The sequence below is a fragment of the Nansenia antarctica genome (assembly GCF_963989245.1).
Source record: "Nansenia antarctica genome assembly, chromosome: 1".
NCBI classification, from domain to species: Eukaryota; Metazoa; Chordata; class Actinopteri; order Argentiniformes; family Microstomatidae; genus Nansenia; species Nansenia antarctica.
Window position 1 is genome coordinate 44758015 of NC_137674.1, and position 25000 is coordinate 44783014.

Below are 25000 nucleotides of genomic sequence, written 5' to 3' on the forward strand. Positions count from 1 at the left end.
GTATGTGTGTGTGTGTGTGTGTGTGTGTGTGTGTGTGTGTGTGTGTGTGTGTGCTATGCGAGAATCTACCCGGGTGCAAGGTAGCAGTGAAAACGTGGTATGGAATTTCATTAATTTGGGCATTCTCTCAATACGCAGAGGAATGAATTTGACTGACACAGAGTGGATAAACGCACTGATTTCAACATGGTAAAAACATGGTAAAAGTGTGGGGGGGGTCTAAATTACTTATTTTAAAAAGTGGGACTTGTTCCTCCCTCATATAATAGCTGCGACGCCCATGCGTATGAAGACCCAGCCAACAACACACATACAAGGAAGGCTATTTGACTCATTAGGGGAGGTTAGTGTACAACTTCTGCTAGAGGCATTGGCTCTCCTGACCTAAATGGTAAACACCCTAACTTGGGTCATAATCGCTAAAGGACCACAGACAGAGGGTTGATACATGAACGTAATATAATAACCCATTTCTCCTAAGGGGCGAATTAGTGCAGTTGTTGTTGATTCAACAAGGTACTGTGCCCTGTCTAATTATACTGCCAGAGGTGGGAGGATAAAGCGCATCACAAGACCGTAGTGTGAAACAAGGTGCTTTTTATGTGCCACACACAAGCAGCTATTCATTGCTGTGAATGACATTTTTTATCAACAATCTAACAGAACAGACTGTCCCTCTCGACCCAAGACCAGGAGGCACAAGATGGTACGATGACTGGTACCCCCACTTGACTGAAGTGGGTTAATGAGGCTACAGTGGAACTGTGTACTGTACTGTACAGGGGAGGCTGGTGGAGGTAGGGCGAGGAATGGTATCAAACACATAGGATTAATTCCATTCCATGAGTAAACAATGAGCACATCCTCCAATGTCTACCTCCACCCATGCACACTGATGGTTGACACTGTAGTGGCATTCAGTATGTCAGGTTGTAGCGCTTGACGAGGAATAGGATCCACAACAGGTTAAAACTTGTCTCAGGTCGAATCCGAATGAAACGCAGAGCCTCTATGCATAACAGGCAGAGAAACAAGCTGATCAAGCTGCTTGGTTCAAGCGTAAAGGTTATGAAACTGTGACTAGGAGTGAGACCGAGAGTCGAAAAACAAGAAGAACAATTGTTTTGATGTCAGATGCAAAGCTGTTGTTTAACTGTGTGACACATTATGAACCACATCTGTGGAAATTGCACTAAATTCAGTAAAAAGAAGGAAAATGTATTTATGTTCACTCGGGCCTTGAGGAAAATAATTGTGTGCGAGTCACATCAAGAGGAAATGTGGAAAACTAAAACTGTAAATTCTTCAATGGAGTTTCCTTCTGCGTGAATAGCTTTGGTCTTCATTAGATGATTAATATAATTGGGAACAGTAATGAGCACTAGAACGAACCACATGCATAAACAATACCAACATATATTGCTTCTAGATAATATCTCAGTTTTAAATGGATATGTCACTGTCATGGTGCTATAATAATGTATACCAGACAAACACTGTGTATGAGGAGAAAGAATTTGAATTACAGGAGGCTGGGTGGAATGAAACCAAATAAAAGCCAAGCTACTAATTTTGAAGCATAAACTTATGGTTTACCAATGAGCATGAAAATGACCATTACACAACTGAAAATATAACATCTCCATTGGCAGTCGTTCTGATCTATGGTGACCATTACAAAACCACGCCATATTCCAGTGTCTTTGGAGTGTTTTGTTGACCATAAATGCTTTTAGTCTACCCATAACTGTGAATTTTCCATATAATTTGCCTGTGTAATTCCACAACAACGGTCCTCTTGATCGTGTTCAAAAATACCACCCCCAACCACCACCACCATCAACAGCCCCCCCTCCCACACACACACCTCATTGAGCTTTAATGAAAACAAGGGCAAAATTCATCCTGCCTTCTGAACAAGGCTGTTAATGGGTGCAGCCCCCACCCACGACGGGTAAGCCATTGTTCAGGAGGGAGAGTGCTGCTGCACGCTTTTGTCCACCATACAGAACAGTGTTATTAGAATACTCAGGCCAAGCATTCAGAGTCCCTCCATGCTTCAGAGAGGGAAATGTAGCGATTTGCTAAGCTAATGAAGGTTTTGTACGGTAGCACACTAAAATGAGAAAGGGTTGAAAATGCAAACCAATCCATCCTATTCCCCTGAAGCATGAGAGTGTTGTGTATTGCAGTGAAAAATCTCCAGAAGTAAATCTCTCTCCGGTTTAACCAGCCCTTCCTACACATCTTCTGTAGGGGTCAGACAGACCTGACACTCAGGCAAAATGTCTTCTAGGCCCAGCGCAGCAGAGCATGTGCCTCCGCTTCCACCCGCCGCCTGCAGCCAGTTGGTGGAGAGAGACACATGGAGAATCATGCTTCACTTCTACACTGCCTTACATACAACTATTTACTCCCCATTTGCAGGCTGATGCCAAGGCACACACACTACAGCTGGAGCAGAGAGAGAAGGAGAGTAAGAGAGAGAGAGAGAGAGAGAGAGAGAGAGAGAGAGAGAGAGAGAGAGAGAGAGAGAGAGAGAGAGAGAGAGAGAAAGCCCAGCCACATCTGCAATACCACTAGCCCCTCATATGGTTCACATTTCACACAAGCTCCTAGTCCACACTTACTTACGGGACCAAACTAACTCTATCTATCAGTCCTCCATCACACACACACACACACACACACACACACACACACACACACACACACACACACACACACACACACACACACACACACACACACACATACACACACATGCACACACATGCGCTCTCTCTCTCTCTCTCTCTCTCTCTCTCATTTCTCTGCATCAAGCCTTAGCAGCTACTTTCCAATGGAAAGGGGAAAAAGGAAAAGAAAATCCATTATGGTAACAAACAGAACCCAGTGCAAAGAGATGCCATGGAAAGGAAATTCTCGTGGTAGCCTAGTGTTTTTTTTTTTTTTAAGTTCTTGTTCAAGAAATGTCAGTTCCACTCGGTATGATGATTCAGATTCATCTAAAGTGACTCCAATGAGTCCAAGGCAACGACATTGTTCAAGTGAATGGACTAAGAGAACAATTTGAACAACAACAATGGAACAGTGTTTATGGTAAGACCAGGTAAAGCTTATCATAAGACACAAAGTACTGCAGCTGCAACGCTGCTAAAAACTTTTTTCACTTTCACATTTCCCATTTATCTACATACACATGACAGGATTTGGAAGCCAAAAGGCATAACTTGCACATTCCTCTCCTCTGTGGATAAGGGTCAACATAATGACAGAGTAACTTATTGTCCGACCAACTTTCAGAGCACCACTGTATGGGTCCTTCATTCTTACAGTCATATTCCCCCCCGGTTCCAAGAAAAGTGTCAACACCGCAACCGGGGGCTAGGTTCAGCCCACTCAATGAGAGGAGAAAAACAGCTCTTGAAAACATGCCAAACATTCATATGTAACCAATTTAGTGCTGGTGTAGTGCCCCTTTACGTTGAGAGCCATGTACAGTACATATTACCAAGTGCTGACAAGGTGAAATTGCGGCGCTAACCGCTAAGCTAAAGGGTACGAGGGCCTCGGTCCAAAACCACAGACCGTAGTTGTCATGAAGGGGCATCACACACCTGTCAGCATGGACCTGCTTCTACTGTCAGGAGAAACTATTGGGACGAGATCTCTTACTTCATTTACATCTTGAGAGGATGATACTGACCCCCCGCCCCCCCCCCTCAAAAAAGAATGTTCAATCACTTCCTTCTCCTACAAAGTATTTTTTACACAGCCTCAAGTGCAAGGAGTGCTCCGCTCCAACCCTCAGAGAGGCAGAGAATCACTCGCAGTGATGAGGTAACCACTTGGTCGCTAGCCCTGTGTCCTCATCCGAGAGAAAGGGCTGTCTGTCTGAGGAGCTCCATTCTTCGGAGATGACAGAGACAGTCTGCCTTCCTCTGGTTGTCTCGTCCTGTCTCATCTTGTCTCGTGAGAGTGACTTAGCGAGCGAGTGTGTTGGTGTTATGGATGGAGGAGAAGAGGAAGCCTGAGCCACAGAGGAAGAGGATAGTTTGAGTATCTCAACCGCTCTCACCAAGGCACCAGGTCTGGAGTTATGGGCCCATAGCCACACTCCTAAGGCCTGAGTATCTCAACCGCTCTCACCAAGGCACCAGGTCTGGAGTTATGGGCCCATAGCGACACTCCTAAGGCCTTTATCCACCTTGATGATATACAGTACTGCAGAAACTCTCTGCTCTCTGGCTAGAGATGTCATGGGACAACTGCCGGATGAATTTGAACACAGGCGTAAATAACCATGTGAAAGCTTTTGATTTACGCAGGGGGGGGGGGGTTTGATGATCTCTTTGCTGGAGAAGAATACAGGGCCATAGTCGGGCTTAAAGACATGTGTTGGGACACTGTTGCGTACTCTCGCTTCATTCACTTCCCGCTGAGTTTCGGTGTTGCAATGGATCAAATGGACCAGGTGGGGAGACAAGATGGAGGATACCTTGTTGTTCCTGATGGGATCACCCGAGTAATGCTCCACTAGGTCCTAACCGGTCAACAAACAGAAACAGACACAATACACGCACACTCTGCGGGTACAAAGATCGAATGGAGAGTTCAAAATGTCAAAAGCCAGCCACCTTCTGCCACTGTAACTCACTTTCTACACAGAGGCAGTCTAAAAAGCAGTTTGTCTGGTCATCTATCCAACACAGGGACAGGAATAAAAACAACTGCAGTGGACAGAAAAAAACATTTGGTTTGAAGCCACACAGACGACTGTACGGGCCACTGAACACACTGTACTCCTCCGCTGACCGCAGTCCATTGGAGAGCAGGGGGAAAGAAAGAGTCTGTGGAAAAAGGGAGAGGCCCTGATGTGGGACCTCAAAGCATGTGTGTCTGGAGAGACAGGGGGACCACGGAGAGACATGGGGACCACGGAGAGACATGGTGAGACATGGGGACTATGGAGAGACATGGAGACTATAGAGAGACATGGAGAGACCTGGAGAGACATGGGGACTATGGAGAGACATGGAGACTATGGAGAGACATGGAGAGACATGGGGACTATGGAGAGACATGGAGACTATAGAGAGACCTGGGGACTATGGAGAGACATGGAGAGACATGGGGACTATGGAGAGACATGGAGACTATGGAGAGACATGGAGAGACCTGGAGAGACATGGGGACTATGGAGAGACATGGAGACTATGGAGAGACATGGAGAGACATGGGGACTATGGAGAGACATGGAGACTATGGAGAGACATGGAGAGACCTGGAGAGACATGGGGACTATGGAGAGACATGGAGACTATGGAGAGACATGGAGACTATGGAGAGACATGGAGACTATGGAGAGACATGGGGACTATGGAGAGACATGGAGACTATGGAGAGACATGGAGACTATGGAGAGACTATGGAGAGACATGGAGAGACCTGGAGAGACATGGGGACTATGGAGAGACATGGAGACTATGGAGAGACATGGAGACTATGGAGAGACATGGAGACTATGGAGAGACATGGAGACTATGGAGAGACATGGAGACTATAGAGAGACATGGAGACTATAGAGAGACATGGAGACTATGAAGAGACATGGTGACTATGGAGAGACATGGAGAGACATGGAGAGACCTGGAGAGACATGGGGACTATGGAGAGACATGGGGACTATGGAGAGACATGGAGACTATAGAGAGACATGGAGAGACATGGGGACTATGGAGAGACATGGAGACTATGAAGAGACATGGTGACTATGGAGAGACATGGGGACTATGGAGAGACATGGTGATAGAAAGAAGCCTTTTGACTGGCTGCTTCCCTTGTGGCTGAAAATGTCAGAAGAGAACCCAACTAAATCGAAAACCACACTTTAAAGTGGAAGCAAGTTTTCATTGAATTCGCTTGACATATTCTAATGTAATGTATTGCATTGTTACCTGGGAAAAAGAATAACGTTTTTCATTTTTTTCCCCAAAGTCCCAAACCACAGTTTGCAACGAAAAGACTCAGGTTGCTTAATGTCACTGAAAAAGCATGACGTGTGTCCGCACCCCTCGCACGGAGCACTGAGTTTCTTCTTGCTCTGCGTCAAGGCCTCTGTTGCACTTCCTCTGCCACCTTGTTATCAGCCTGACAGATCACTCACTAAGCTGACAGACAGGAAAAGCAAACAGCGCTGAGAAAACATCCTTTAAACAGCAGCCATTTGAACCTGCCACCACCGCAGGGATCGATAATGTCGACGCGGCCTTGCTGACGTTTGAAAGAACACAGGCTCCATATGGTTTTTATTGTAGGGACCTGCTGCTATTGACATAACTGGGTGGGGGGGATCGCTGGGTTCTTGAAGGAGCTAACAGTTCCTCCATTGTTGTGTGTGTCTCCATGACATCTGTGGGTCGTAGCTCCGCTGACCTCGTTCTGGTAAGAGGAGTAACTTCGTTAGGGTTTAAAACGTGAAGAGACACGATAAATTAACTAAGGTCTCCTGACTGCGCTCCCTGAGGACAACAAAAGCAAGGATACTGAACTTGATATGGTGCCAAGTGCCCTTAGCGTTCAGCAAGTGTTCTGAAATGACCCGGTGAGAGTGTGCAGACAAGGTGGAAGGCCTGTCTGTGCAAAAGGGGGGAAGGGGAGACTCAGCAACGAGGGGACATCGGACGTCCTTTCTTAAAAAGGAAAATAGCACGGAGGTGTTTAATTTGATTTATGACTGCATGTTACTTTACCTACTTATTAAAGTAATAACTTGAATCAATCATGAATCAATTCACAAACACTTCAAGTGTGTTGTTCTAAAAGGACACAGGTACGTCATCACAGTCCGTGAATAATAGCGAAGTAGATGTTGATTAGAAGCTGGAAAATCTACAGTACACCCCCTCTCTATTAATCAGCATTCTGCCCCCAACTCAGAACCTATTCAACCAGTAATAATGAAGATTTGAGTAACAGCAGATTATCCCTGCCCACCATTGTGTGTAGTCAGAGGATGGCGAAGGGGCGCGTTCCAGCAGCTCTGCCAGGGCAGAGGGAACCCAACCCACAGGGTGGTGGTGGTGGATGAATACCATGTCTGGTTCTGGCACCAGCGACCCAGCAGCCAGGGCACCAGTGGGCAACAGGCTGGCCACAAACCGTGGCACCAGGGCAGGCCTGCCGCTGAGCCGTCTCCCCCTCCCTCCCCCTCCTCTCCCACGGGGGGGGACCACTCTGCTCAAGTCTGTCATTCTCACTCTCTTGTGGCTTAGCGTTCTGTTCTGCCACGCCACTGCGCAGCAGAATGAGACTACAGAAATGTTGAACGGCAGATGGGAGACATTACTCCATTTAACTATAGTGTTTTTTTTTTTTCTTCTCTATCCCTCCTTCCACAAATGACTCAAAGACTGGACAGATTGATAGATGGCTTGCTCAACTTGGTTTTAAGACTTACAGTAAGTGCAAGCGTTTGGTAGTACAGCCCTCCTTCACTTGTAATATTCATATCGCCATTCATACTGTAACCTGCACTGGCCTAAAAGATTTTTAAGAAGCCATTCAGAAGCCATTCCAATAAGTCTGTACACTGACATTTTGACTCAGGGGTGAACCTTTTTTCTGAGAAGCTGAATCTGCTTTCCAGGAAAAAAAGTCCAGCCAGCCCCATTTACTGTATACAGTATACAGTATCATACATAGGGCTGGGTGATGAAGCATCCGCAGGGTGAAATATGTCTGTTCCATAGGAACATGCAGATGTGTGCTGGACTAGTCTAAGCCTATGGGGAAAGAGGAGGGGGGGGGGGGAGGGGTTGGAGGTGATTTATTTCCTGTGCATTTCAGTTAGTCTTGGCCAGTGGGAGCTGAGCACTCTACAGTTTCCATCTGTGCTTTCTGCTCTCTCTCTCTCTCTCTCTCTCTCTCTCTCTCTCTCTCTCTCTCTCTCACTCTCTCTCTCCCTTTCTCCCTCCTGAGCGCAGGGAGTAACACTACCTGCTTCCAGGCCTCTGTTACCATGGCAACAGTTTTAACATGTTGACGTCTACCCTCCATCTGAACCTGCAGGAGTATGATCCAGGGATCCAAGAGAATGACTGAGCAGAATAGAGTGTGTCTGGCTCCCATCACTGTGATACATCCTCAAATCAAATATGGGATTAATAAAACTATTAAATGAAAAAGGTCATGTCTGTGTCTTTTTCCACTGTCAGTAAAACTATGTTGGTGTTTTAGGGGAAGGTCAGATTATACCCCATAATACATCGTAACATGACATTATTTTGTATAATTCTTTGGATTTTTCCTTGAAAAAGATCTGTCAACATTGCATAAATCATCTTTTTTTTTTTTTTTACCTATATTCAGGACAGAATATTACTGAAAGATATAAAGCTACTCAAATGATATTTCCACAGCATCGTGCTGTTTCATGTTGTCCAGCTCGATCCATAGAGTGTACGCTTCTCAAAAGCCCTTTGTTTGCTAATTACAGAGGCAGCTGTACAACCCTCGACTAGAAACAGGGAGTTATATTGCGCTAACAAACTAGTAGGAAACCATGTGCGAGACAGACCCCATTTCACAGTGCAGTATTCCCAGCTGCAACGAATATGTTCAGAAAGAGCAGGAATATCCTTGGGACAAGGGCTAAGGTAAAAATGTTCATAAAACTTTCTTTTGAGGAAAAGTTTTATGTTTTTTTCCATTACCAATGCCAAAAGGACTTCAAATTTCCTTCCACCTTACCAGCTTTATCATCTCCACTGACAGAGTGAGAGGACTGTTCACTGTAAACCCTCCATTTTACATCAAACAGTCCAAAAGTTTCTACTGACGAGGCAACGGTTTCCAACCTTAGCCTCAAAACATCCCCACCAGCTTTCATTTCATTGCCCATTTATAGGATATTAAGCCAAGTCAAGCATGCAATAAACATAGGATATTAAGCTACGTATGTCAAGCATGCCTTGACCATGACACCATCCTTTCAGATTTGGCAGACACGTTACAGAAACAGTGTTTAGTTTCAAATATTTTAATTTCATGGCACCCCGTCCTCACCCATCCCAACAACATAACATCACACTCCAAATATGCCAGGGTGCAGGAGAAGGAATGTTTCACTGGCTGGCTGGCTGGCTGGCTGGCTGGCGGGCTAGATGGATGCTGGAGATTCATTCTGAAGGAGTCGTGAACTTTTGTCCCGTCGTTGCTCCCTCTCTGACTGCACGAGGGGACTTGGGCAACACAAAACAGGAAGCGCTCCACAAGCGGACGCTATCGCTGTTTATCTCTCCGCTGTCCATCACACCCAGAGACCAAGACCAAACAGCATGGCCAGAACCAGGACTAGAACCAGGTTTGGTGGCAGTAGGCCATAGAGGGAGGGCCCAGCCTGGGTCCACTGGTGTGTGTCCCCCCCATGGTCCCCCCCCCCCCCCCCCCCCCCATGGTGTCCCCTCCCTCAGTCCCAGTGGAGCCTGGGTGTGTGATGATGATGGGCCATCACCCCCATTATACTGTTCACTAAGTGGATAAGCGGAGACTGCTATGGCTGTGGCTACACATAATGCTTGAAGAAGACGTTATCAAGATCAGATCTAGGATCAGGTTACCCTAACCATAGTTTAACCTTCACCACCACGTTAAAGCACTCCCAACCTAACCCATTAAAAGGCAATAGAAACCTTGGATCAGGGGAAGGAGGAGCACAGTGTCATCCCAGACGGTGGCCAAGTCATGCGGTTTAGAAGTCAGGCAGGAAGACGAATGAGCTGTATGAAGTCTATACAATACACAGCTATTATACATGACTGTCTTCCACCACTTAAAACAATGAGTCTGATTCAATATGAAAGGATTCAGTCAGGAAATGTCAGCTTCGGAGGCATTGGGAGGTTATTCAGTGTGAGCCTATAAGCAAGCATGAAGTTCCCATCTGGACTGCTCATGAGTCATTTTAAATGTTTACCATTTTAGCACAAGCTTTTATCCAAAGCGACTTAGAACTAGAGATTACATGGACAGTCTCCCTGCAGTAACTTAGAGATAACTGCCTTACTCAAGGGCACACTAGTGGTGGTGTTCCCAGGTGGGATTTAAACTCATGACCTTATGATCACCAGTCCAACTCACTATCCACTAGGCCACCACTACCCCAACAGAGTCAATACTCTGTTGTACTCTCTGTATGCCAACATAAACCGTTTTCCCACATGTACCGTAACATATACTGTTTATCTTCTTCGTCTTTATTGGATAGAGGTAGTGGAGATAAAGGACTACCCCAGGTATATGCCGTGGTGCCAGACCCCTGGACTACCCCAGGTATGCCGTGGTGCCAGACCCCTGGACTACCGCAGGTATATGCTGTGGTGCCAGACCCCTGGACTACCCCAGGTATGCCGTGGTGCCAGACCCCTGGACTACCGCAGGTATATGCTGTGGTGCCAGACCCCTGGACTACCGCAGGTATATGCTGTGGTGCCAGACCCCTGGACTACCGCAGGTATATGCTGTGGTGCCAGACCCCTGGACTACCGCAGGTATATGCTGTGGTGCCAGACCCCTGGACTACCCCAGGTATATGCCGTGGTGCCAGACCCCTGGACTACCCCAGGCCAATATTATATATCTTTGATGGGATACATTAAAAGGCACACTGCAACAAAACAAAATGTTTTACCATATCAACAATGTCTACAAACGATATTCTACAGGGTCACTGACCACAAGAAAAGATGAACAACCAGCAAGCAACCACAACAACCTCAAATCAGGGCCATTGACTAAGACGTGTAAGCACATCACTGATCCACAGCATTGTAGATGCCTACAAAGAAGTACTCCAGTACACAAAAAAACGACAGCCTGACATCCATGTTTGTCACACGGCTCAGCGACTGGTGAATCACTTACTCACCATACCATCCCTTGGTGGAGGAAATGTTAACACAGAGGGGGGGCAAGGTTCAGTCCAGACTCAAACGACTGAGACATGAGCACATAAAACACTGTTCCTGTCCGTTCCCCCGCTGACACACAAACCCTGGGTTATGCTGAGCAGAGGGATTCAGGGATGGCCCGAGTTGGGGCAGATGGTTCCTCATATGGACAAGCGGCAGAAGGTCGAGCTGACATTATCGAAAGTTTAATGTGTAACTCATGTTATGGGCGAGTATGGGCGAGGATGGATTCGATGGCAAGGAAAAGTACAGTCATATTTTCCAATGATATCAAAGCCATATGGGTGGATTTCATCAGCGAATATGGTGCAGTGTGCACTGCTAATGCAACGACGAGACAGAACCTCCTCTCGAACCCGTTATGGATTCTGACATATAATCATCGTAAATTGATTCACACAATTGACACAGTAACACATATGTTACAGTTCCAACTAATTAGAGGGTTGTTATAAAAACAAAAAATAAATATTTATATATATATATATATATGCACACACACAGGTATATAGACCTGTAGTTATAGTTATAAAGTTATAATACAACTCCCTACCTAAGGAGACTGCAACATGAAAGGATTGATTTTCTACGAGCATTTACGCAAGCCTTCACAAGCCTTTTCCTGGGGCTCTCATAAGAAATTCTTGCAACCAAACCAGTACATGACAAAATCCACAAGAAAAATATGAACAGTGATCAGATTTACTGCTCCCATAATTAGTTGAGGATCAACAGACATTTACAGAACAACAACAACATTACCGTGGTCCTCAGGAATGTGAACTTGGCCACCAGACAAAGGGACACAAGCAAGCCGCTTTGAATGATTCATTCAATGTGTTTCACTTTGTTGAACAATTAGCAGTGGTTATAGGGTTGTACTGCTGCTGTCCTGACCGGGTCTCAGTATGTTGTTTCTTGACCATTTCAGTTTAACTGAGGGGGAGGTGTCAGCTCAACGTAGCCTTTCTGCACAACTTTCTGAGAACAATGAATCGCTTCAATGGGAAAGGTTACATGACTGTATTTCTAGACGTAAGGAGTACATGTAAAACGTTTTTTTATTTTATTTAGAAATTTGTGCAGAAGCCAAGATATATAGAGAGAAATTATCAAATGGATCAAGTGTGTTCGTTGCTCTTGGAAATAGCCTAACCCTCGCCCCTCTTTTGTCCTTCATTTAAGACCTGACAGCTTCAACAGCATCCTTTCTTTCCCCTCCCCTGCCTTTGTTTCTCCATTAGAGCTGATGAAATGATTAGAATGAGTACTTGGTCACACCCCTTCCATTCATCAATCTCTAATAATTATGACCATGGATAGACTCATCTCCATCATGTATCTAATGAGTGTGTGATTGCAAACTGGTGCCATAACATCATAACAGGTGTTTATGATGAGAGAAGCCACCAAAAAATGTCCAACACCCCCAACCATCAAATAGAAATCCAAGTGCACCAAAGGGGGTTGGGGGGGGGGGGGGGGTCAAATGTGTAAAAAAATTGTCAAAAGACATCATTGGCCAAACGACTTCAATCCCAAAAGTTGAACAAAGTGTGTATGATCTAATAAGCAGTTTATCAGTGGAATCTGAACTGTGGGCTATATTTCATGGCCCCAAATGTTCTCATGACATGTATTTATCTACTGTTGTGTGACAAAGTACATGGGAGTGCGCTCCCCAGTCCAGTGGCCGTTCATCATAAACTAACTCCAACCCAACACTGATGGAAGATGCCCCAATCCATTTTCAGCACAAACAAACCGAGGCAAACGACGTCTATCTCTCTCTCTAAGTGGTAAACGGCAGACACTGTTGAGGGATATATAGAGCCTATATTTCAGTTGTTCAAAGCCTGTTCTTATTCATATTCCAACAGTGCCATTACAGGGGCCCACCATTGTCATGGAAAAGACCCTGGCTCCAGCATCATGACATCATGGATGACTCTCCGTGAAGCAAAACCACACGGAGAGGGCTAATGTTTGTGTCTCCAGTGAGAGCCCACCACAATGTAAATACGAGAGACTACTAGACCGTGAGGAGTAACTCAAGTAGCTCCACTACTGTCCAGCATACTCCTGCGGTGCTTGGAGCTCATTTTGGGCACGAGACACAGATGTCTGCTGAACAAAAACAAAGCGTAAAACAGAGGAGTATGGCACAGAAAGGGTTCAGCTCTGAAATAAAACAACTATTGTTTCAATACTCAATTCACCCAACCGCAATACAGAATAAAGTTTCACAGAGCAGCGTTGTGGATGTTTAGCACCTGCTCCGAAAATTGCATGGCAGTGAACCTTTCAAAACATGGAATTGAACCAAGTTGTGTATCTGTTAGTTCTTCCATGTATACTCTGTTTCTCATCCACTGCATTAAAGTAAAACCCCTTGATATTCTGTATAATATATAAGCCTACGCTCGACTTTGCTATGTCAGGTGTTATATAATAACAGGTAATTTACCTTTTGGTCGACTATAGAGCAGACCAGGTCTTTCACGGCAGAGAGGGACAGGTCATGGTTCTCCAGGTTGACCGTTTCTCTGGTGAGTCCGATCTGGAGGAGGAAGGACACACCGTGGAATGAGCTGCGTGAGTTGGTGGGACTCGGAACGCTGTGACTATGACTCCCGTTGGAAAGGCGGCTGTATAGGTGCACCGGCGGGCTGGGGGACGGAGACGGAGTCAGCAGTGTGGCTGGCTGGTGTGAATGGAGGTAGGCTCTTGGTAAGGACGGAGGAGAGGAGCTGCTGCAGGCAGACATCGGGTTACTTCCAATGACAGAGATGATTGCAAAGCAAAATGTCAAATAGTAGAATCGTCAGTGATGCCCTGCTAATTAAGGCACCACTGACCCTCCATGGAAATACACTTGTGGAGGAAACACTTGGTTCTCATTCCAAGAGAGGCTACATGAAATGCAAGGAGGTCCAAAGGGTCATCATGTAAGTCAATACCAATATTCTCTTTCAAAAACAACATTGTCACTTTCCATTCGGGTCCATTCGAGCGCAAAGCATGGTCCTTCCACTGGATGGAATCTGAAGCTCAGGACGTCCGTGATTGGTTCCCTGGCGTTGGTTGCAACAAGTGATCACCATTCCAGACTTCATAGTCTAAAACAATCTCCTTTCTCCTCACTGAAGTCAGATATCCACCTTGACCACAGGAAACCTGGGAATCAAATGAATGAATTGTATACATGAGCTTGATGGAGAGTCTGTGCGTAAAGTACAAATGCATGGAAATAATATAGCAAATTGAACTTGGAGGAGCAATTAGTAATTGTTGGATAAGGTGGAACAAAGTCTATACACATTTGATAGGATGTATTACCAATCATGAACTCAAAACTGTTACTTTTTTAGCATGACTGCAAGATCAAACAAGAGCTACAATTGTAGAATATATAAACCGACATTGTGACGGTTATAATTTAATGCAGGTAAACAATGAATTCACCTTTAGATTGCATATTAGAATATTTAGAATATGATTATTTGGATAATTTGACAAATTAGAGAAATGGTTTACCATAGTCGATCCATAACTGAATGGTCTATGTTTATCGGGTTATGCACAACCAACATCTGGAATCAAGGCTTCTAAACATCTGGACCCTCCCACTTTCGATTGGATTGCTGGCAGAGGACTACGCTAATCTTCAAATGCAGCAAAACAAGTTATACAAGACCTGTTTGCATGCTGAAAATTGTCTCTGTTATTATTCGCAGTCTATTCCCATACATTATGTGTTTAAAAAAATTAAATACGCATAGATATTATCATACATTACCTTCACTCTCTGCGATGGGTGATTTTCTATCCATGGCAAGTGGACAACAGAAACTTTGTTCCAACAATCGAAGAAAGCGAATATTTAACTTTATTCACACTCATTGTACTATTAAGTCAACGAAAGCGCAACAACGAAATGGAAACATGCATCAGAAAGAATGTCTAGAAGTGCGATATAACTCACATTGCCAAGTTCTCCGCTTTTTGAAACTTTCTCTTATCGTCTATTCGTGGTTGCCAGATAGTACGTTCATGCGCATCTTATTATCCTCCAGCTGTGACTACTCCCCCTGCTTTGCGAGTAAAAAGTGGAGAACTAGGTTCTTGGGCCTTGGAGTTCTGTAATCATCGCTAGATGGAGTTTCCATCGGTTGAGATGAATATTTCAACTACAATCTCACACATTGCAATGGCGCCCTGAACAGTTCTCTTGCGCATGCTTCTTTCGTGCACATCCTTTCCGTTACTCAGATGCAAAAGTTCCCTTGTGCGAAAAGACACCCTAATCGTTAGTCTTCAAAATTACTTATCAGGGGGAATTTGCCAATATCCCATACTGGAACTAACTTTATAGGAAAGGGACCATTAGTAATACCACTGTATTGATTATAGTTCCATTTCATAATCAATACAGAATGAGTAAGAAATGTATTTTTTTGTTGGAAATGACAACACAGTATAAATTGTGGTTACAAACCGAGAATATTACCAGATCACAGAACTGGAGCCTACTTTATATCAATAAATCTTTGAAATATCTTTTGGGAAATATTTCATTTCCTGCTGTATTCTCAATGCACAATGATTTAAGATACAACAACTGTTATTAATACATTATTTATTATACATTTATTAACAAAGTGTTTAAACTGAGTTAATACTGAGGGAAAGAGGGGTCGATCTTCTGGGCCCAGGCCATCAGTCCTCCACAGACGTCCTTCACAGTGACACTGTCCACCTCTGAGCCAGACATCTTCTCCAGGGCCAGCACCGCCTTCTGAGAGTCGTTCCCCATCTTGCAGATCACGTAGACTTCAGGAGAGCAGAGACAAATGCAAGGAAAGTGAGATGTGCAGCGCTTCAGTATAAGACCTAAAAAGTTGAGATATACCATAGTATCTAACATTGATGTTCGGCCAAAAACACAGCAAAGGCGTTGCATTCCAGGTCACCATGCGTTATGCTAACTGCATGACTGATCAGCTCAGTTGTATTAGCTCTTGAAACTTGGATGGATTGGAAACTAAGAGAGGTGTCTAGCAAGCCATTAGACGCTAATCTGAGAAGACATGTTGTTTACGCTATCAGAGTAACAAATGAATCCTGCTCATTGGTAACAAAATATACACTGACACACTGAAAATCCACTCTCCAGAGGTACAACCTTGACTATCCAATTCCAAACACCATTCCAGCTGTTCGTGATGACGATACTGTTTTGGAAAATGGATCGCCTAGCAACCCCATCACCTTCAATCATTGGTTGTCCAAAATAAGCAAATACCATGGCAGGGCAAGGCTGCACAGACTTAATTAGTACTCCGATTACTCGGCTTGACTCTGTGAATATAGCTCTGTGAGCTATATACCGAGCTACTGAGGAGATACCACAGATTTGGACCTTTGTCGAAACCTGTCATTGTCAGTCATGTTACCTGGAACCTGGGATTGGCTCGGCAGCTCTTCCTTCATTTGGCTGATTCTCTCCTTCAGCAGTCGGACATGTTCACTCTTCCTGCACTCTAAACTAGAGAGAGGAATGTCTTTGGAATGATATGAGGAAAATAGGCACTTTGCACTGCTGAGAACCACAATCATAGCACACGTACAGCATGTCGTAAATCAAACTAGTCGGGATCAGTTTCTACATCCGTACGGCCCACATACGGTATAATGCTTTCCCATCTAACACCTACAATGGCATAGTAAAGGAGTACAATGGCAGGAAATGAAGCATCCTTCCATCAAAAGGATACTGAGAGAGGGCAGGTGGCAGATATCCACTTCCACTAGAGGGCGCACGTCCAGCAGAAGATGCGACGCAGCACTGTCCACAATGGCTTTATACTCCTGGATTCAGAATGAGACGACTGTGAACAGTCACTTCAACACAACGAAAACATTTTGATTGTGTGTAATACTCTTGGCTCAAATTTGAGGTTACTATGTGACTCGAATAAAATAATACCTCGGGGCCTAGTACAGTACAAATGGCTACCGTTATTCAGTTGTACGGGTGGAGTAAAGTAAACTGAACACTTTCTTGTCTTCACATCAATCAAAGGAAATAAAACTGTTTCAGACTGGAAGTCTTGTATAATCTCTATTATGGCCCAATCAATCATGATCTTCACTGTGTGGTTCTTAACGACTCAGTTCTTTAGAAAGCTTTAATTCAGCAGAAATACAAACAAACCTAAATCTCCACCATCAATGTCAGTGCCAAAACAATGTTATTCTTTTCCCATAGAAAACAACAGAAAACAACAGTCAAGTTACTAGTCATTTCCCATTCAGGGTTGGGTCGGCAGTTAGATATAATCTGGGTTGATGAATGCAGAAATCGCAGAAAATCGGAGTAATCATGCAATTATGATAATCATAATACAGAAAATCACGCAGGAGTGTGAGCTATACCATACCTGCACTGTTATTCTCTGTTCCTTGGAGAGGAGGTTCAGTCTTCGACACTGAAAGATAAAATCGTTTAAGTAAATATATTCCAAGAACATTTCGAAACTCCATTTTCCTATGATTAGGAGAATACCAAAATATGTATGACCCCATTCAGGTTTGGTCTTTAGCGCTAAAAAACGTACATAATTAGATCACAAGTTCCAAGAAAACATTGAACGTCTGTCTTCCTACAATTATGGGGGACCTTTAAAAAGTACTTTCACATTTCTCACAATGCCTCATCCTAGTCAATCTAACCTTGTCTGTGGCTGCAGAGCCGCAGAACTTCTCGTAGTCCAGCAGGTGTGTCACGGTGGGCTTTTCTCCACAGACAGCACAGCTGGCCTGCTTGGGCCTCAGCCTGATGGAGCGGAACCTGGCATCCTGGGCATCCAACATCAGCAGCTGCTGCCCACAGGAAGCTGGTACACCTTGTCAAGGAAGGGATTGCTTTCTGACACACAACACTACTGTATAATAGGAAGGAGACGAATACATTTCTCAGTACTGCTTTTCTCAGTACTCAAAGATCCTACATTTCATGAAGAGAACGAGAATAGAGGGATAAATAAAAAGGGAAACGTAAGCAAAATTATGATGTGGTTTGGGTTTGTGGTTGTTTATATGGAATTACGTGCAGACATTAGATGCAGACATTAGATGCCTCTCAGTCTCAGCTCTGATTGGGTAACATTCTCAAGCTCAGCGATGTCCTACCATAATTCATATTCTGACAAATAAATGATGTCAGTATACAGACACTCCAACACTCGAGTTCCACTTTCTCCTACTATGGTTGCCAAGCTTTATCAGATGGGCTTGGCCATTAAGAAAAACACCCCTTCCTTCCCGTGCTTCAATGGAACAGCCTAACCGGGTAGCCCTATTTCATTCAGGCATTCATTCATTCATTCAGCGTGATGACAAAGCAGAAAGTGCTGTGTCATTGTAAATTAGCTTGTCTGAACTGAGGTAGTTGACTGACAAACAAAGTAATATCTGGGAAGGATACAGCCTTGTCCAGATGCAATCTTCAGGACTTCCAACGCTTGGAAGCACCCCATAATCCCAGGCACTAAAACAGAAGATGAAAATAACAATCAATAACATATTGCCCCCCTCTACCTCTCATCCGTCTTTGTAACTCAAGTAGTACAACTTGACGTGAGTAGATCATAACTTTTTAACATTTACTTGTGTACATTTTGTGAAGAGGGGTGAGGGGAAACAGAGAGGACTCACCGACTCCTAGAACCCCTCCATCGGAGCAGTTGGTCACGGTCTCAGGGGGTGGGGGCAGCGGGTACAGACACCTGTAGCAGGGGCCTCCTTTGTAGTTGTACACTGTCAGCTACACAACCAGATGGGATGGATTAGAATGGCGTGTCATATATTCCATTGAAAAGCAGAAGCAGAAGAGGAGACCTTTGTGACTGGGGCCTTACCTGGCCCTCCATTCTCAAGGCGCTGGCTGACACTAGCGGCTTGCCACTGAGGACACAGGCATCGTTCACCAGGTAACGTGTAGGTACGTTGTCCGAACAGTCAGCTACGATGTCATACATGTGGTAGATAAGGTCAAGGAGTCAATGTGGATGAAGGTTTCTGGCACTCAGATAGCCACAGTGTCACAGTGATTGGATAATACAGAAATGTACAGTTAAAGGCAACAACGATCAATCTCATTCTCCTGTAATATAAGATAGTAGTTAGCTCAATGCTCAGTTGGAGGATACTGTTGGATGAGTTGTAGGGCGTTCTCTGAGGAGAGCTGGAGGTGGTAGGGAATGCACTCTACCATGGAGTTCAACCTGAGGACACACAAAAGGACACAGCAGCTCACTCACATTCAAACCCAAATCATCAGGTTAGTCACTCATTCAACACATTTGAGAGCACAACAACTCATTAGATATCCCCTTTCTTTCCAAACGGCAAAAAGCACTTTGAATTAATGAGAAAGCACTTGCCATTCAATTGCATTACAGTTAATATCCAGTCCATGGAATACAGTTCCTTATTCACTTGATATAAGAAGAGGGACTATTATAGTCTGTATACAATGCACACAAACAGTCGCTATCTAGAGAAATAGCACCACCATGTGGTTGTGGTTATGCTGTGGATGTTAACCACAGTAGGCCTACTGTTACTGTCAGTGAGCAAGGGACCAAAAACAGACATTTCTAAAATTATAACAAATGTTTAAACAATATTTACTGAGTGGCAAAACAAACCCAAATATAACCTGTGGTGAGACAGCAAAGCGCCATCTTACTTGGTCTTACTCTGATGTTCAGATGATGAACAGATGCTAGTTAGTACATGGCAAGATATGGTCCTATACCAGACATTCCAAAACTGACTTCAAATTGGGGACAATCAAACTTACCTCTATGTTCTGATACATAAGACACAAACATGTTTATTTCTTATGAAGACAAACGTTGTCTATGTATTACACCTCTAGCATATATTGGCAGTATTTTGGGGTTCATATCCAAACAATTAGAGCATATTTTAGGGAATAAGAATATACTTGGACCAATCACGTTGTTAGGGTCACAGGAAAGTATTGATGTCAATTTGCGGTCGCGAGACAAAAACGCGAGCCAAACCGAACTGAGCTAAGCCAAGCTGAATTGCAGTGTGCCAACCTGGTTACGCATCAACCATAGTTGCTGGAAAGCACAACATTAAAAGAAAATTGAAGCCTAATTCAGTTCGGTTCAACCCTGCAGTGTGTAAAGCCCCATTATCAGGCTTTCCACAGCGGAGCTTACTGTCCATTGTGTGTGCCAATGTGTGCCAATTGCTTTTCTAAAGTCACTCCCAGGTTTCAACTGTGCTTACTACTACAGGCCTATTCGGTGCTTAAAACTCTGGCTTTTAGCCTCCTCTACCCCCATAGTCCCTGTGAGGCCAAACAGGGGTAAGGGTGTGTGGTTTAGAGTGATGGCGGGATATTCTTATCATCCAAATGCTTTAGTTGGCAAGCGAACTTGGTGGGTGGCAGGCATGATCTCTGTTAGCTTGCTGTAACTACACAACCAAACTGATTTGAACTACACTTTTTCACTAAGGTTAGGGTGCCAAGTTACCAGAAACTGTTGGGAAACCAGACGATTTGACATGTTGTCTCCATATAGTTTTAAGAGCTGTAGAATGAAAACAAATTGAAGATCATACAGGGCAGGACTACAAAGCCCAGCAGTGGAAATTCAAAAGGGCTTGTTCACTAGACTCAAAGCACTGGGCTTTGAGCACTAGTTGGCTGCTAGTAAGCCTTTGCACTTACTGGCACCGCTGTTGAAAAGCGGCTACTGAGACCCAGTAAGAGCTTTCTGCACGGCCCAGTACTTTACCGTGCCACAGCCTGGGCAGCAGACTGGGCCTTGGCCTGACCCTGGCTGTGCTCTCCATGGAGAACCTGTCTGTGGAGGTTACTGAGCTCCACCTCGTCATAGTCCAACAGCCCCAGACGCCCTGCAGATAGAAGTAGAAGGATGTGCTATGTGATGACACTATGTGCTATGTAATAACAAATCAGACACAGAAATGAGCTGTTAGGATTAGTAAGGCATATGATAATCCATTGTTGCATGTGTTTATTCATTATTGTATCTTGAAATAGAGATTCAAAGAAGCAACTGGTATTTAAAAGCATTGTGGTTTTGATAACATGTTGGAGTGTGTGATTCAAAGGCCATTACGAGGCCTATCATTTTCTCCTAACATTCAGCTTGCATACCAATTCCTGCTGCAGCTAGATACTGTGCCAGGGGACAGCCTAGTCCGCCACATCCCACAACCAGGACCGAGGTCTGGCAGAGGTTCAGTTGACCTGCAGATGATAAAGGGGGTGTTCCGTCAATGTATGCATCTCACAACATTGCCTGAATTGATAAGTTAATTTTGGAGAACAAGAAAGACTGCCATTACCTCGTACACCCAGCTCTGGCAGTAGAAGCTGTCTGCTGTATCTCATGATGTCGTCATTGGACAGGGCTGTCTTTGGCTTCAATGGTGCTAGGGCTGTCACTTTCTCCTGGAGCTCCAGAACTGATAAACTGTTCTGAAATTATTGGAACAGAAGGAGACATGGCACAGGGTTTTCTTGTTCAAGAAAGGTCTTCTTATTGTCATGTAGCATAGTTGAAAGAAAACTTACAATAATTACAATGCAAGTCAACTGATTTCGAAGCAAAGAACAGCCTACAATGTTGTCCATAGGCTAACATTGCAGTGTTGGCAAGTTACTGTAACACAACAACTCAACCAAGACATCCTAAGCAACTAACAAAATAATCTTACCTGCTCTATGTCTATGTGTGCCAATTTATTCTTCAGAGTAACTATCTCCTTTTCTTTCTCGATAAGCAGTGCTCTCAAGCAAGAAACTTCTTCCTCCATTCCCGCAAAGTGTTACAAACAAGATAATTGATCCAGGTCCCTGTAAAATTGTAATGAAATGTCTAAATGATGCTACAATGTTGCAAATATGACTGTTTCAATGATTTTGTTGTTATGTGTAGCACTTCCTGGTCAACAGAGCAGACCCACGTGGAAGGAGACCACGTGGTTTTGGGTGCGTTCCAGCGCAACACGGAATTACGAGATGCGATCACGGCCTGTCAATGTGCTGCTGCGCAGTTCACTTCACACGCCGGCTTGAACGCTCAGGGTGTGAATTGAATTACCGACCATTCATTTCCACAAACTTTGTCAAGTCTACATTGTCTCCAGACATTAGTTTTGACGCTTATACTGCCAAATTGGTATGATGTCTGCAGTACATACCAGATATGGTTATTGTCATTGGTTATAACCCATAATAATTAACAAATCTAACATTTGAGCAACATTTGATTTCAAAACCCCACAGTAGACCCGCTGACGTGATGGAGAACGCCACGGGTCCTCCCTCATGTGTTCCACATGACCCTTAAAGCTTAAAGCCTCCACGGAGGAGGAGACGGGAATGTTCAGACTAGCGCAGAACCACGGCGATGACTGCACGGCGCACCAGTATGCTTGTGCATTTATTTTACACATTGAGCATTTTTGTGACGTTTATCGGTCACATCAATGGGCAGACAAAACCATGGACACAAGAGAAGGTAATGCAAATGCACACTTTATTATCGGTTTGTTTTATTAAGGTCATAGCCTACTTATTATGTGTAACTTGTCCTGAAAAGACAGTCTTTTATGTTCAATCTAAATTATATTTTAATAGCATGTGTTATAGGCTATTATTGATTAAGGTTAAATGTCACCATGTGCCAGATGTTCGTTTTGAAATGTTTGACTTATTACATTTTGAATGTAAGTAATTGTATATCCCATTTGCAATATGTATTTGATTTTGTAATGAAACTTTTATGGCATGCTGTGGTTTTTAAACAGTATTCATGTTTACAGATTGCACAAGCAGTGCAATCATTACAGTAGAATGTTTAGTTACAAAGTGTTGCATTGCAAAACATCATTAACAGATTTCTTACACTGTTATATTATATTATGTAAAAATAGGATAAGGAAAGGCAGCTTTAGAATATCTCTTGCCTCAAATGGAATTGTATATTCTCATAATCTTACGAGCAGTGAACTTGCAGTATGGATTTCTTTAATACAATTGTCATGATAGGCAACATCTTATCAAGGTGCTTGACCATTCCAGTCGAGTGCATGTTGTTCATCTTCTCTCCTCTTTGTCTTGTTGCTATGGCAGCAGAGTCATCATCATTGATCCTCCAATTGTAGATCTTGATATTTATAGATCCAAAGTGGACTCCCTTTCAACCATCTCTGTGTTCACAATGAAACTATTACCCGATAGGGAATAGATCTTGAAAAGAGGCATTGCAACACCAGCTCTCTGCAAAGGCTTTAGGTCTCTCTTGTATCAAACTGACTGAGATATTGTTAGCCTGTTTCAACAGGTTATTTGGCAACAAAGCATGCCTGTGTCCAAGACATGAATTGTTTTATTTATAACCTTTCTATGGCTGGTTTATAGGTGGATGTTTTGCAGTCTGAATGAATGGAGGGAGACTAACGACTATGTAGTGTTCTTACCGGTGTTAACTTTCCATTATTTTCCCCCCTAGAGAAGCCAGACATCGATTTCATCAGCCAGATCAGCTCCTTAGTCACTTCACTACATGACAATTACGCACTGAAGAATCAATCAAGTTTGAGATATTCAGAGCACAGTTCAGCCAGTCTATCCATGAACAGGGGTTTAAAATCCTGGTATTATTTCTTATGGATCCCCCGGTTCAGGCAGTTACCAGGACAACAGAGAGGATCTCTGTGCAACAGCAGGTGAACTTTGAGATCAAACGAAATACGATCAATAAGCTGTTTTATGTCCAGTTTTTTCAGGATGGCATTTACGGTAATCTCACTTGATAGCGTGGTGACTAAATATTAACATCAGTAGGCCTATCTGCAGTTTTAATAGGCTTTTCTTGAAGGCTGAAAGATCTTAACCACCGTGTCTTCTCTCACTGGGAAACTGGGAGTCTGTCTTTGAGAGGCAGAGTGAGTTAACAAGCACCCTTCATATTTCTGAGCTGCCTGCTAACTTCCCATTCACAAGAATGCCACTCCACACGGTACTAGCCTGCCAGTTTATTTAAAACCTTTCAATCATGTTCCATTCAACCTATCAGTTCTGATTAGCTTTTTTGGGCCCTAAGTGTCTTTCAGGAAAGGTGCTTGAGTGCCCTACAGACACAGGCATACCCAGTCTTGTTTTGTCCGGTCTTGTCAAAACCGTAAATGAACCCATCTCAGACAAACAGTGTGTCATTATTGTGGGAGAACAGGAATAGACTAGCTTAGTTGCAACATTTTAGGTTTTCCTGCTGGGCGTTTGAGGATTGGGTAAGCTTAGTGGGAAGAAATACTGCTCCCGCTTGTCTAGTTAAAATTCTGTGTTACACATCTCCTGACCATACACATTGCCTATCATTACTGGAGATGTTGAAACTGTATAGTAATGTTTGAAATGCTGCAAGTTATATGTACTGGTTCAAATCTGTACTTATTTCCTGTTCATCCTGTTACTCAACTTGATAGTAACCTAACCCTAACCCTAACCCTATTCACATTTAATGCCATGGTAACATAGTGAGTGTTTTATTTTATGTGTGTATGCAATCCATATCAGCACAGTGTGTTGCCACAGATGTGTTGGGTCATGGTGGTACACTGGTTAGTCATGGTTTCGGTTCCCCTGCATGGCTGACTTTCTGCTTGGCTGTGTGAGAGGTTGAACTAATTGTGATTAATGAGGGGGGTTAAGCTGTGGTAATAGCCAAGCCGTTGAGACCTTGAAGGCAGGGGGTCTTGCCTCCAACAAGGTATTACACTAGAACAGCTTAGCCCCTGAAGTATTGTTATCTTGGCTCTGTTCTCATCCATTCAATCCGTTTTCCCATGACAATGCATGTCTGCCATGAAGAGAAGTAGTACAATACAGTAGGTGTATTGTATTTGTATTCATTGGTTCTGTGGCAAGGGTAGATCTGTTGTAAGAT

At 43.9% G+C, this 25000-nt stretch overlaps 3 protein-coding genes across 5 annotated transcripts in view; 1 reads left to right on the top strand and 2 right to left on the bottom strand.

The window, feature by feature from the left end:
• Positions 1-13740, bottom strand: part of prkd3 (protein kinase D3) — a gene marked incomplete at both ends in the record, with an annotated part of 38958 nt that extends 25218 nt beyond the window's left edge. For all 3 annotated transcript variants that reach the window (XM_080547832.1, XM_080547830.1, XM_080547831.1), the window contains one exon: positions 13441-13740. In XM_080547832.1, coding sequence (XP_080403958.1) covers positions 13441-13740 — 300 coding nt within the window. The remainder of the gene's footprint in view (positions 1-13440) is intronic.
• A 1908-nt stretch (positions 13741-15648) lies between these two features.
• Positions 15649-21863, bottom strand: mocs3 (molybdenum cofactor synthesis 3; the record flags this gene model as incomplete). The annotated part of the gene is made up of 13 exons (XM_080547857.1): positions 15649-15806; positions 16430-16537; positions 16751-16844; positions 17417-17464; positions 17709-17872; positions 18463-18525; positions 18693-18801; positions 18896-19013; positions 19187-19261; positions 20816-20936; positions 21202-21294; positions 21393-21525; positions 21765-21863. 13 exons carry the CDS (start codon positions 21861-21863, stop codon positions 15649-15651), a joined length of 1383 nt encoding a protein of 460 aa, XP_080403983.1.
• Positions 21864-22420: 557 nt separating this feature from the next.
• qpct (glutaminyl-peptide cyclotransferase) overlaps positions 22421-25000 on the top strand; it is an 8388-nt gene continuing 5808 nt past the window's right edge. The window contains exon 1 of the mRNA XM_080547867.1: positions 22421-22570. Coding sequence (XP_080403993.1) covers positions 22460-22570 — 111 coding nt within the window. The 5' untranslated portion in view covers positions 22421-22459. The remainder of the gene's footprint in view (positions 22571-25000) is intronic.